The following is a 13850-nucleotide window of genomic DNA, read 5'->3' as shown; positions in this document are numbered from 1 at the left end:
ACAAGATTAGTATCTTTGTGTGTGTGTGTGTCGCTGTCCTGCAGGTCACGCAACATGCTCTGGCCCCGCCATAGATACAAATGGCACATACATCTCCTCAACCTCTCCAAATGTCACCTGTCAGACACCAACACAGAGAGTACGGGGTCACACTGTGGTTTAAGCTAAACGCACACGCACATGTACTGCTTGCTTGTTTTCTTTAAATGGCAAAAATGTTTGAATCGTCCTCTTATAGAGAGAGAACTGAACCAAATCAAAGTAAACATTCATTTGGAAAATCACTCACGGATTGACGAAGAAGCCAGAGCAAGGCGGGGGAAGTGGAGAATGGTGAGCTGGCCCTCTTGTCTGCAGTCAGGTGGGATGACAGGAGATTGCTGCGAGGTGGCTCTGCGGCACCTCTGACAGCCTGTCACAGGGAGATCACTGCCACATGCTTGTCTGTCCACGGCGCTGACGGCTGACCCGTCCGACACAGCCCAGCCCGCTGGTCATGCCATCTCTGTCTGCTGTCAGACGTCCCTGACAGCTGACAAGGCACCTGGGACCCGAGAGGTAGGGGGCACAGTTCTGCTACCTGTACTGACATCACCATGGACTGCAGATGAAAAACTCTTCTGGGGTGAAAACTGAATATTTTAGTGCACGGGGGATGCGCCTCATCTTATTTGCAAACGCGTTATCATTCCGTGGACAAAATGCGGTTGAATTGTGTTTGGACAAAGCATGCGTTCAAAGCTCGCGAGTCCTTTTAGAAGTCGATACAAAGGAAGCTGGCGGAGGGAGGGTGTGCTGCAGAAACATATGGACCGTGTCATTTATCACCACTGCTGAAGGAATGAGAGGCCGTCACTGGCTTGGCATTGATCCGTGTGCCGGTCTGCCATTGTTCCCAGCAGCACCTGGTGGACTTCTAATGGGGACAGGCAGACATTTTGGGAGGCCCTCATATTATTTTGGCTGGTTATGATGAATTTATACAGAGTACAACCTTATGACAACTTGCACTGTATAACAGCAATCTAATCTAATATTGATTGATTGATATCTAGCTAATTGTGTTATTTATCATACAGGTTGCCAGTTTTTGCAAGGTATTTTGGTCCTTCCTTTCGTTAGGCTGCTTTTAATCTGTTTATTAACTCATTCACTGCCATAAATTCATTTAAAAAAAAAAAGGATTTTTAAACATTTGGGGCGAAAATTTTTAATTGTAATTAATCGCATGACTTCACTAGTTAACTCACAATTAATCACACATTTTATATCTGTTCTAAATATACAATTAAAAAAATCTAGATTTTCATACTCTAGTTAACAAAAGTGGAAAAAAATGTTAAACTAATAGAAATATCCATCCATCCATTTCCTTAACTGCTTATCCTCACAAGAGTCGCGGGGGGTGCTGGAGCCTATCCCAGCCGGCTTTGGGCTGTAGGTGGGGTACACCCTGAACTGGTTGCCAGCCAATCGCAGGGCCTAATAGAAATGGTTTAAATGAATTTTTGACGTTTATAGCCGACAATGGCAATAAATGAATTTTAAAAAATATAACAGATTTGGGGCGACCGGCGATCATTTTTTTAAAATTGTTATTAATGGCATGACTTCACTAGTTAAGTCACGATTAATCACAAATTTTATATCTGTTCTAAATGTACAATAAAAAAAATCTAGGTTTTCATACTCTTGTTGACAAAAATGGGGGAAAAAAGTTAAACTAATAGAAATAGTTGATGAATGATTTTTTTACGTCTATAGCCGTCAATGGCAGTAAATGAGTTGATGATAATACTGGGCTGTCAAAATAACATTCACTGCATATGACAGTTTGTCACATTTTCTATTGCTTTGTTTTATTCAAAATATTAGTTTAGATCAAATTATTTATATTCTCTCCTGCAGTACTGACATCAATGCCAAGTACCGATACCAATAGTACACTGCGATACATAAAATGTATAATGACAGACAATAGTAAGGAAAGTCCTATATATCTCTATATGACATTTTTGTTTACAATTTCATGAAATGAATGACAGTTTTCTATTCTTCTTCTAATTTCTACATCCTGATCATAAAACAACCACAATAGTATCACAATACCTTGAAATAAGCCTGAATGTCGGTCCGATACCGATACTCTGGTATCAGTCCTCACCCATCCCTACACTTTATCTTATTGTGGAAATTGTTCTTTTATTTAATCATTTATTCTTTTTATTTTGATCAGTGATGTGGCCAGTGACGTATGCAAAACCTGCACAAAACAGTCATAGTAAATAATACTGAGGGTGTGACAAGGTACAAAATATGCATTTTTTTTCCTTCAATGTTAGACCTGCGCAGGACTGTGTGTACCTTTGTATCAAAGTCAAGCCTACACGCATGTGAAGTATGCTTTATTGATATTTTCACCTGGCTTTGTTAAAAACACATTTGCTCACTCAGCATTGTCTGTCTGCAGTAATTCATCACACAAGCTTTGGGCTATTGATGGAACCAGCATCCGTTTGCAGGCCGCTGTCAATGATTCACTCACTAAGCCCATCTGTCAGGCGCTCTGCGCTCTGCCCTCTCTTCCTCACCAACACTATTCTGCTCCACCCTCCTCTTCCTCACTGATGGATGGATCAAGTCCGCTGACAGCCTGAAATGGCCACGATCAACATAAAAACACCTCCCAGAATCTGTGTCGGCGGTTCATGTAATCCCTGCAAATATTCAATCCATTTTTGTCCCAAAGTCACCCGCAGCGCTATGGGGGGACCATTTACAACTTTGGAAAAAGAGAGGCTGTGGAGCAAGGTGATTTCTGGAGGTGATTGGTAACTGTTTGAGTATTCACAGCTTAGCCGGGGGAACTAATCGATAAATCAACGGCTCGCAGAATCCATCTCGATTGTGCCATTAAATGCTCTCAATACAGTCAATGATGGAGTGTGGCCAACGCATTTCTGAGAGGTGGTGCTGGAGTGCCAGAGCAATGAAGCACAGGCTAGGGGATAAAGTATCTAAGTGGAGACAAAGCTGAAGGTTTGGACGTGAGCACTGATCAGTGGGTCAGAGTCTCTGAGTCAGAGATCAGGAGCGGCGAAGAGCGCTCTCTGTCGGTGGGCAGGCGCCAGTGCATGATGGCACAACAACGTCACGGCAGATTTGGCAAAAGCGTTTCCGGATTGAGATTTGAGAATATTTAATTATTTTAAATGGTTACATTTGTAATGGAGTTCTAATCACTGCACACTTCCATAGTGAAAATAAATAAAGAAACATTGTGAAATTAGTGTTAGTATGACAATGTTAGCTGGTAATGAGTGACTGTAAAATAAGAACAACGCATGCACGTGTAATCTTATATCAAACCTGTATTTACACAGATTTATTTTCCATCTAATATTAATAATAAGGCAGCGCAGTGAGTGCCAGAACATCTGCCTCACATCTGGGATACCTGCTGCAACCCTAATAAGGACAAGCGCTATCAAAAATTGATGGGTGGCTAAATAAAAAAGGCTCAAAAGTGACCTTTTTTTCCCCAAGCACCTCTTGCTAATCTTGTTGTTCACTTTGAGATACACCAAGTTATATATTAAAAAAAAAAGTGTGTCATGAGGATATCCCTGCACCTGCCTCGATAATCTTAGCAAGATTTTGGCTTATCGTGTCACAAATGACTCCACTTCCTCTCGCCAGTCCCAATGAAAGTATTGATTTCAAGCTAGTTAAATGTATCTGCAGAAAGCGTTTTGGCTGCTTTTGTCACACACTACAGTGAAAATTGCCTGAGCCCATCTATGACAAAAACATGCTCCCCCAGCATGAAGGTGACAACAAAAGACCAAATGAGGTATTCTGTTAGTTGCTCTGTCTGCGACTGTGTTGACATCACCGCAGCTTTCAGTCTTCCTGGGAGAGGCCGCGCATTGAGCAGTGACCTCCTCCCATCAAAGTGGACTGCTCGCGTCCTGTCTCGAATTGGAGATGTCGCGTAGGCTGTGTTGCTCTGTCACAAGACATGTCCCACATTTGCAGTCGCCATCGCTGGCCAGCAGTATGAGAGTGTCTGTCAGGAGAGCTGACACGCATGCCACTTCGCGGGGCGACTGACAGAGGGCCACGCCACGCTGTCACTTCTCCCACATCTATCGCCTGAGGATAAACATGGCCACGCACACACATACACACACATAAAGCATCACATGCACTCATACGTTAATAACACCAGAGTAAACAGAGCTGGAATCATTGAGGGACTTGACTGACAGTCTGGCCCGGGCTGAGGAGGCCGTGTAGCTCTGTGTCAGGCCTCATTCTTACAATCTCCAGCTGTCACATCAAACATGCTGCTCCACCTCCACACTCAGAAGCGCCGCCACAAAACCCCACCAACGCCACCCCCGCCAGACACACTTTAGGCCTCATCATAAATGCATCCTGTCACTTATCATCCACCCTATTAGTGGGTAAGTATCACATTTCACTGTTTGATTCCAAGGTAACCGTTTGTACATTTTGCAGAGCCAATGCATGTTCCTAAGCTAAATTTCAAGGGTATCCGGTAGTGTTAATTTTATCCGTCATTTTTAAATTTAATCACAGTTTTAGTCAAGTTCCAATCCCGCTTGTTAGTTTTTTTTAATATCATAGTTCGTCAACCTCATCCCGTTGTTATTTAGTCCATTTTTAAAAGTCAACTATAAATCTAGCATTTTAGTCTTCATTTTAGTCCAAAAAACATAATTTATTTCATGTAGTTTTAGTCAACAAAAACTGTCAACGTTTTAGTCTAGTTTTAGTCAGGACACTGTATATTTTTTGTCAGCAGATTATAGTGAACATTTTGGATCTAAAACTATTTCATATAAAATTTTGTCTCATCTTTTTGAAAAAATAGCAACAACAACTTCACACACAAATACAGTATATCAACAAGTGGTTACTATACTATTTGAAGGGGGGGGGGGGTCACTGTTTGTCACATGACAGTGTGACAGTGAGAAAAGATTTTACAAAATTAGGTAATTTCGTCTTGTTTTGTTCATGAATTAAAATGAGATTTTAGTCCAGTTATTATGAAGTGAAGTACATTTTAGTCTCGTCTTTATTAGTCGACAAAAATGCAGACTGATTTAGTCCCAGTTATTGTTTATTGATTAAAGTTTTAGTCTAGTCTAGTTTTAGTCCGGTGAAAAAATGTACATTGACAAAATTATTTTTGTTTAGTTTTCGTTGACGAAATGAACACTAGTATCCGGTTTGTATCTTAAAATCACAAACTTTAACCAAAACACGACAAAGCAGAATTAATATTCCCTTCATCACAACCCTCACGACCATCTCTTCTTTTGTTGTGTTATTTTTTGTGCTATACAGTATTGGTGCTTTTTGCTTTTGTTTTTAATGTGAATACTGTATATAATCATTAACAGGAATACCAGTGATGAGAAGCCATATTAGCAAACACCCAATGTTTTATTGTTTATAAATTTTACTATTAATAATAATTACGCTTGAATAATATTTAATTTTTTTGCCATTACCCATGCCAACAATTAAACCGTGAAAACATTTAATCACCGTAAATCAAATCACAGTAACTCTATTTGCATTAATTCTAATAGGGAACAATTCAATTAAATATGAACCAATCAAATGTTGAACATTTCCATCTATGTTGTGTATTCTCTGTCCACACGTTAGTTCTGTTGTTATTTATTTGTTTACTTACAAATATGATTGTTTATACTTGAATTAATCATTCAGTGACCTGATAGAGAGACTCTTGATACTAATACTGCGACTAAAACTGATCAAAAGTCTAATATGTGTGATATAATTTTAGTACAACATTTGAATATTACACCTTCAGTGATAATAATAATAATAATAATAATAATAATAATAATAATAATAATAATAATAGTAATAATAATAATAATAATAATAATAATAATAATATCCATCCATTATCTATTATTGAATTTCTAGTATGGGTATGATTAAATGATCTTACTTTACATACGAGTTTAACTACGTGGTTTTCCTTCTATTGACTTACAGCGCCCTCTAGAGTCGGATAGATTCACTCGCATTGCATGGCGTTAAAAAAAATTACATTTTATAAAGTTTGGTTTGAATGTTTTTTTTAACGTGAGTAAGTTTGATTTTATTTTAATTTTTTTTTTACTAAACAGCCTAAATTATTACTTCAGTGTGCCCTGTGTGGTAGAATAAGATCATATAAAATGCAGTGAATACGCTTTGCTAAATTTATCCTACATTTCCCATTAGGGCTAATATACAAATAAATATATAGATAAATAAAAACAATCACATCGTTTTTATTTATCTATATATTTATTTATTTTTAAAGACATATTTGTGCTTCATGTGGTCAATAATCCTTCTAGTTTACTTTGCTTTTGCAAACATTTCCAGTAGCACGTTTAGCGTAGTTGCAAAGAGTTGTCAACAGGAGGCAGTATACATTCAATAATAACAAAGCAAAAGTGTTTTAAACATGTGCATTAATAATATTAATAGGAAGCAGATGCACTCTGCCATTATGTCTAATCTGATTTTACTTATGCATAGTAGATCCATTAATTCTCAAATAGCTTAATGTAAAGCTACTTAAACACTTCTGGGAGTATAAATCCATCCTCTTTGCTGCTCATATCTTGTGGCATGATGCATTATGCACATGTGGGTGCCTACAAAGACCACAAAAAGGCATGCAGAAACCTTGTCCCCGTGAGGTTCAATGTCACTACCGCTCAACTCCAACGCTGCCCAATTAAAGGTTCCGTAGGTCCATTGGGACCTCCAAGCATCTGAATTTAGGCCACAAGGTTACACTGGCTTTAAATGTTTTATTCTAAAATCAACTGTTTTTATTTATTTGAAAGTTAGAATTTCTCGTAGATGGTAAAGGAAAAACACAATATAGTATTTGGGTCTATGATGTCTTTAGTCACTCCCAGCAATGGAGGCAGACAGATTAACGGGAGCGGATTATTCATATTATGCAAATGAAAATAATGCTGTCTTGTTCTTTCTGTCTGGTAAGCACTTTTGGTCTTAAAATCAGAAGAAATCATGAGTTATGTAAACTTGTGTCTATCAAACTTCAAATACTATCAAAGCTTCTCATTTATTTAAAAGGAAATTGATAAAGCAAATGAAGAAAATAATTAATCACATAAATGGTTTCATGAGGCTCGAATAGCGAAACAAAGTATATTAAGATTTGCCACTTGACTTTTATGCAAACAACTTTTATGACAAATACACTCAACAAAAAACATCAACACTTGTTTTGACTTCCCTCTCTCACGGGTTCGAAACATCCATCCATCTATTGATTTTTTTTTTTTTTTACTGTGATTGTACTCTTTAGGGTCATAGGTTGGAGCCTATCCCAAGTGACCTTGGATGAAAGACAGGACTGGTCACCGGTCAATCACAGGGCACATAAGGACAAACAACCATTCACATTTAAATTGACACCTAAGGGCAATTTTGACTCGTCAATTCAGCTTACATGCAGGTTTTTGAAATGTGGATGGAAGCCGCAGTACCCGGAGAACATGCTCACCAAGAAATTTGAACTCAGATCCTTCCAACCCGTCGAATATGAGGCAGACGTGCTAACCACTACACACAATGTTGCCCAGATCTAAGACATTACTACAGTAATACATTCATCTGGTGCAGACTGGCCCTGGACTGGTTTATACTGTTAATAAATTCCTTCCATCCGAAACTAAAGCTTCAGACGGAACATTTTCAGGGGGTAGGCCACCTGTCATTGGCTGGTACGATCACCCTTTGCATCATGTAGCAACACAAGCGCTACACACTCGGTTGATCGGGTTACTGTGCTGACAGGCTCTCTGCCCTTTTTAAACGTCAAGCTCTGGCTTGAATAAAGCAGTTTTCTTCAACTGTATTGCACATTTTCTTCTATAATCATGTTCTTGAGGGAACATCTTCTGCCAAGCAAATCGACTCCTTTTGTATTACCATTCTGCTTACAATTGCAAATGTAACAAATTTAGGAACAAACACATATACCTTCAACAAAATATAAGTAAATTTTGTGTTTGTATTTTTGTTGAGTATATTTTTGACACAAGTAGGGCTGTGCAATTAATCGAAATGTAATTACGATTTCGAATATTACCCTCCACGATTACAAAATGGGCATAATCGTACAAAAATGATTATTAATACTAGGGCTGCAACGAGTCATCATTTCTGTCTTGGATACCCGCTGAGATAGTCGTAGTCAAGCTAACGGTAGTATGCATGACAGTACACGGGACTAACGATGAGAGAAACCCAATTTCAAAATAAACCTTACCTGACCAAGTAGAATATGCAGATCAATATATTTTATTTTGAAGTTGTTTCCGGAAGTGTGTCCTCGCGGTCTAAGGGCTGACGACGTGCTCGTCTATTCAGAGTTTGTGAACAACGGCAATAGAAATGCCCCAAACTGTTGCGACAGACGTCAGTAAGACAAAGTCCTGAAGTCACGTGCAAACTCCAGTTAAGAGCTCTAAAACATAATTATGCTGACATTGTATTGTACTGTGCCTGTTGCCAGCGTTTAGCGGCGACTGCTAGCTAACAGCGAGCTACCGGCACAAAGCAGCAAACTAGCCGTGCTAGCTAGCAACGGTAAAGTGCTCCAGCTGATTACTTTTCAAAGGCTGGCTCCAGCCCGCAACCCTCGTGAGGATTAGCAGTTCAGAAAATAGATTGATGGACTGTGCACACTTTGATGCTGACAGCCTGAATAATGAGCCATTCCTACTGATCACTTATTAACAAACCAGGCTTACTCAAATATGCTATTTTTTTAGCCGACAGAATCGCTGTTGTGGGTCTGACGTCACTAGTTCCATTGACCAAAATCTATGGGGAGAGATTTGCTGACAAGCACAGTTAACGTAAAAAAATTAAATAAAATAAAAAGTGGATTATCTAAAAATGAAAACCAGTTGGTTGTTAACTATTACATGCAAATTTGTTTTTTTTGTCTTCTGTATTTATAATTGTTCTTAAACCAAGAAAGTATATATGCCTATAGGTATATTTCTATTTCTACCCAATTTTTCGCTAGAATTTTCAGTAGGATATCCGAATACCAAAATGTTCAATAGCTGCAGCCCTAATAATATTAATTTTGAGTTGTTTTAAAGCACGCCCACACGAGTTCTTTCACCACACACCCCTTTCAAAACTAGCTTGCACCCCACAAGCCATACTGCACACGCTGCACCCCAATTTAAAACTTTTGCTAACATAAATAAGATATATTATTATAAATTCTGTTTGGTCCAAAAGGAACTTATATAATTATGGTGTTTCAAATAATTTTATTTGTCTTAATATTTTCAAATGTTTTAACATTTTCTTGTTTTGAACAAAAAAATAGTCTTTTTTTAATAATCGTAATTTTAATTATTACCTAAAATAATCGCAATTATAATTTTTTCCATAATCGAACAGCCCTAGACACAAGGATCTTACAAAAGTGCTTCTTGTAGAGCAGGTGTGTCCAAATCGAGTTACTATACTGCATGTTGGATATGTTTCCTTCCTCCTGATCATTTGGATGAGGTGTGTTGAAGGAGGGAAACGTCTAAAACACATGCCTCAAACTCCGGTTCTTGAGGGCCACAGTCCTGAATGTTTTCGATGTTTCCCTCCTCCAACACACCTGATACAAATGATCAGGGTCATTATCAGGCTCTGATCCAAATCACTTGAATGAGGTGTTCAAATCCAGTCCTCAAAGGCCACTATCCTGCATGTTTCAGATTATATGTCTCAAACTCTGGTCCCCTGTCATGCATGTTTTAGATGATTCCCTCCCCCAACACAACTGATTTAAATGATCAGGATCATTATCATTCTGATCCTGATCCAGAGCCTGATAATGATCATGACCATTTGAATTAGTTGTTTTGGAAGAAGGATCAGGATCATAATCAGGCTCTGATCCTGATCAGGATTAGTATCTGGCTGTGATCCAGATCATTTGGATCAAGTGTCCAAATCTGGTACTCGAGGGCCACTATCCTGCATGTTTTATCAATTTCCCTCTTCCAACACAACTGATTCAAATGATCAGGATCAGGATCTGATTAGTATCTGACTGTGATCCAGATCACTTGAATCAAGTGTCCAAATCTGGTACTTGAGGGCTGCAATTCTGCATGTTTTAGATAGTTCCCTCTTCCAACACACCTGATTCAAATAATCCAGATCATTATCATTCTGATCCAGAATCAAGTGTTTTGGAAAGAGGATCAGCATTATAATTAGGCTCTGATCTTGATCCAGAGCCTGATAATGATCCTAATCATTTGAATCAGGTGTGTTGGAGGAGGGCTGCATCTTAAACAGCAGGATAGTGGCCCTCCAGTACCGGATTTGGACACCCCTGCTATAGAGTCTTTACTGTACAGTGCAATGCCAAGTAAACAATACATTTAGAGAGTTTCACAGCTCAAAGTTTCAACAATCCAGTACATTTATAGTAGATTTGACTCAGACCTCAGGCAGTACACAAAATCCCAAATAATCGTCATCAGTTTCCTTTGGGATTCATCGCCAACCTCAGAAAGTATTCACTTTCTTACATTGGTCAAGTATCTCATCCGCTCTTGCCGCAGTTCACTTGCCCTCTGCTCTCCTTCACTTTGTCTCTCTGGCTCTCCGAAGGCTTGGAGTCTCCTCTAAGGTCACTGACCACAGCTCGGAGGGTTCTGAACTTGTCCATCCTGCTACTCTGGGGCCCCTGATTCCTGATATCTGAACCCTGAGATGTACTGAGGGAGCGTACCGCCGCCAGGCCGTGCTCCTTCCCAGATGGACGACGCGGTGTGGTCCTGGTGCCGAGTTCCTCCGGGTGCTCCATGTCTCTGATCACCTCGCACAGGTAGCGGGCCAAGTCCTGGCTGGAGAAGGAGAGGGGCTTCTTGGAGCGACGGAGTGTCAGAGGGGATGAGAGGGTCTCCGTCTCTGAGGGGGGTACGGCCAGACGCAGGGCTATGATGGCGCTGCCGTTCCCGTTTGACAGCCCTTTCGAGCTGCCCTCGTGGGGGGGCTTAGTCTCGGGGGAGGAGATGATGCCTTGTGGATAGCTGTAGCGGAGCGACTGTGCTGGGCTTGGATGCAGGGAACGCTGCAGCTCCACCATGTTGAAAGCGTTCTGAAAGAAAGTAGAGCAGCCAATGAATTCAATAAATCAGCCCCTTGTGTAATCTTTTTAAGAACTCAAAAGATAATAGAAACCGATAGCACCACATGATCTAGCTCAGCTCATTCATGTGCAAGCGAATGTGTGCGTGCGTGTGTGTTTGTGTTTGTGTGTGGGTTGTGTGTGTGTACACATGTGCGTGCGTGTGAGTTTGTGCTCATTAATTCACCTGAAACCTATTAAAAATCCCATACCCTTCACCTAAACCGAAGACTTCAGAATCCCGCTAGAGTCGTGAAGTTGTCAGGAGACCCGAGGAAGGATCAAAGAAAAGAAAGAAAAGTGAAATCCAGCCCCGACCAGACACCACCTACTACCCACCGGGTTACAAACCAGAATCTTTCACTGACTTACACGCCTGCCTCTTAGGGAGTTGAAAGCAGGCTTTCCCTTACAACCAATGGAATTAATCGTATTTCCTCTTTGCTAGCTCTAGGATCTGAGCTACTTAAATGATACTCAAAGACGGCATACATTATAACTATAACTACTGTATCATTTTAACGCATTCATCCTCTGCATAAGTAGAATACAAAACAAAAAACTGAACTCGCTTTTGATTTTGACAAATGAATAAATAATGACATAAACCATAAACCCAATCTTTTTTTGCCCCACTTTTCAAGCAATTTACACGATCCGTCCATTTAGCTCGGGGATCGAATTTGCACCGCAAACCACGTCCTCGGTTTGGCAGCACAGAGCGCTACCAGTGAGCTAGAATTCTGGGCCGCCGACACAGCTCAGCACCTTATTTGACAACTCAGCAAGTTAGGTTTGACCAAAGTGAAAAGATGACCTCTTTAAAATAAATCACAAATAATGTACGCTGTCCTTAATCCCTCTCATTTTTCTGAGTGACAGCACTGTGTGAAATAAATAAATAAAGCATAACACTATTCATGTATCACACTGTAGCAATTGACCAGCTACATCTTTTGGAATTACAACTCAATAACCATTTAGTCATATTTTTGTAAAAATATGAATATTATAACATTATTAACTCTTTGACTGCCAGACGTTTTCAAAAACGGGTTGTCGCCAGTGCCAGCCGATTTAAGCATTTTGAGTGATCTTTCAAGGTCCACAGAAAATGTTGTGTTTGGACTATGGAAACACACATCTGACCAAATGAAAGATTGGACTCTCATCTTTCATCAGAAAAAAAAGTTTGTTTCTACCTTATTCCATTCTTCAGTAATCAAAAATAGAAAATGGTTACTTTCACCGAAATTCTCTGTTTTGAAACAAAAAACGGAGAAAAAGAGCTTTTTGTGAAACGATGTTATTTCATGCACTCTAGTGAATTGTACACTTCTTTTTGTCCATGAATGATGCCACAAACACCTAAATAGTGCTTTACTTCTGTAAAACGCTTTCACCAACAATGAAAAAGTGTTTTTTGATTGCAAAATGCGTTTATTTCCATTCAACAGTGTAACAATTTGACAAAACAATTTCGCAAACTATTTACAAATGTGTGCAACTGTGGTGCTACTTACAATTATGTGGATGTTTCAAATACAGTTTTTCTTTTTGTAACGCTCTCCTGCGTGCAAGGAGACGCCGCTGGACTCGCACAACAGTTTACTTTCACTTTCACATTGGTCCGTTTTGCATGCAAACGTTACACTTTCTTGACGGCCTTTTTTTCCGGGGAATAAAAAGCAAGTAGCAGACTGTACACACTTCCTCCGATGAATATGCATTGGACTCGGGGCACTCTCCGTCGTCCGATCGAACGTCCGCCTGTGCGTGCTCGGTTGCGCTCCGCGTTACGACACCGTCATAGCCGCCGCGTCAGCGGTTCCAATTTTGCCGTCAAGCTCTGATTCACCTTCATCATCATCGTCATCAATGTACCCTTTTAGCGTTGGTCGATGCCTTTTGTCTTGTAAGTGTAGAGCTGCTTGCAAACGCTCGCCATTGCCCGTTCCCTCCTCCATCTAGCTCCATCTAGCTCCATCTAACGTCTTCTACTGCCGCGTCAATGCTTTCCAACCACGGAGTCACCATCATCTTCATCATCGATAATGATCATCGTCATCAACAATGTGCTCTTTTAGCGATGCTTTTGGTCTTTGAAAAAAACGGCTCCGGCGTTAGCTCCTCGCGACCGGCCGCCATTTTTCCTTTGTTTTCCATTCTGATCTCCTGCTCAACGCTCTAGCTCCGCCTCTACTGACGCCCACCCGATCTTGTCAAAAGAGAGTCATCGCTGCCCTCTAGGGGCCAAAAATAGTCATTAGGCTCAAAAAACCTGCTTAAAACTTTCAGGAGAGCTCCGCAAGCCTTCCCAGCACCCATTTAAAAAAAAAAAAAAAAAAAAATGGGAGGACGTCTTTTAACGTCTTTGGCGCTCCTCCGTAGGTTTTTGCAGAACGTCATTTAACGTCTTTGGCAGTAAAAGAGTTAATCATCCAGAACAGGACTAGAAATACATAAATGACATGCAGTCCATAACATCCAACAGGAAACAGAAAAATAAGGAAAAAAATAAGTCTGCCACATGTCATCCTTGATGTCAAAATCCAGAGTGAAGACTGAATAAGAAAGACAAACATAC

At 40.0% G+C, this 13850-nt stretch overlaps 1 protein-coding gene across 1 annotated transcript in view; it reads right to left on the bottom strand.

Moving 5' to 3' along the window:
* Positions 1-6662: 6662 nt before the first annotated feature.
* LOC144053910 (neural-cadherin-like) overlaps positions 6663-13850 on the bottom strand; it is a 151096-nt gene continuing 143908 nt past the window's right edge. Inside the window, exon 33 of the mRNA XM_077568813.1 lies at positions 6663-11233. Within this exon, the coding sequence (XP_077424939.1) occupies positions 10676-11233 (558 nt within the window). The 3' untranslated portion in view covers positions 6663-10675. The remainder of the gene's footprint in view (positions 11234-13850) is intronic.

The sequence above is a fragment of the Vanacampus margaritifer genome, chromosome 6 (assembly GCF_051991255.1).
Source record: "Vanacampus margaritifer isolate UIUO_Vmar chromosome 6, RoL_Vmar_1.0, whole genome shotgun sequence".
Lineage (NCBI taxonomy): Eukaryota > Metazoa > Chordata > Actinopteri > Syngnathiformes > Syngnathidae > Vanacampus > Vanacampus margaritifer.
This window is presented reverse-complemented; position numbering and strand designations above follow the sequence as displayed.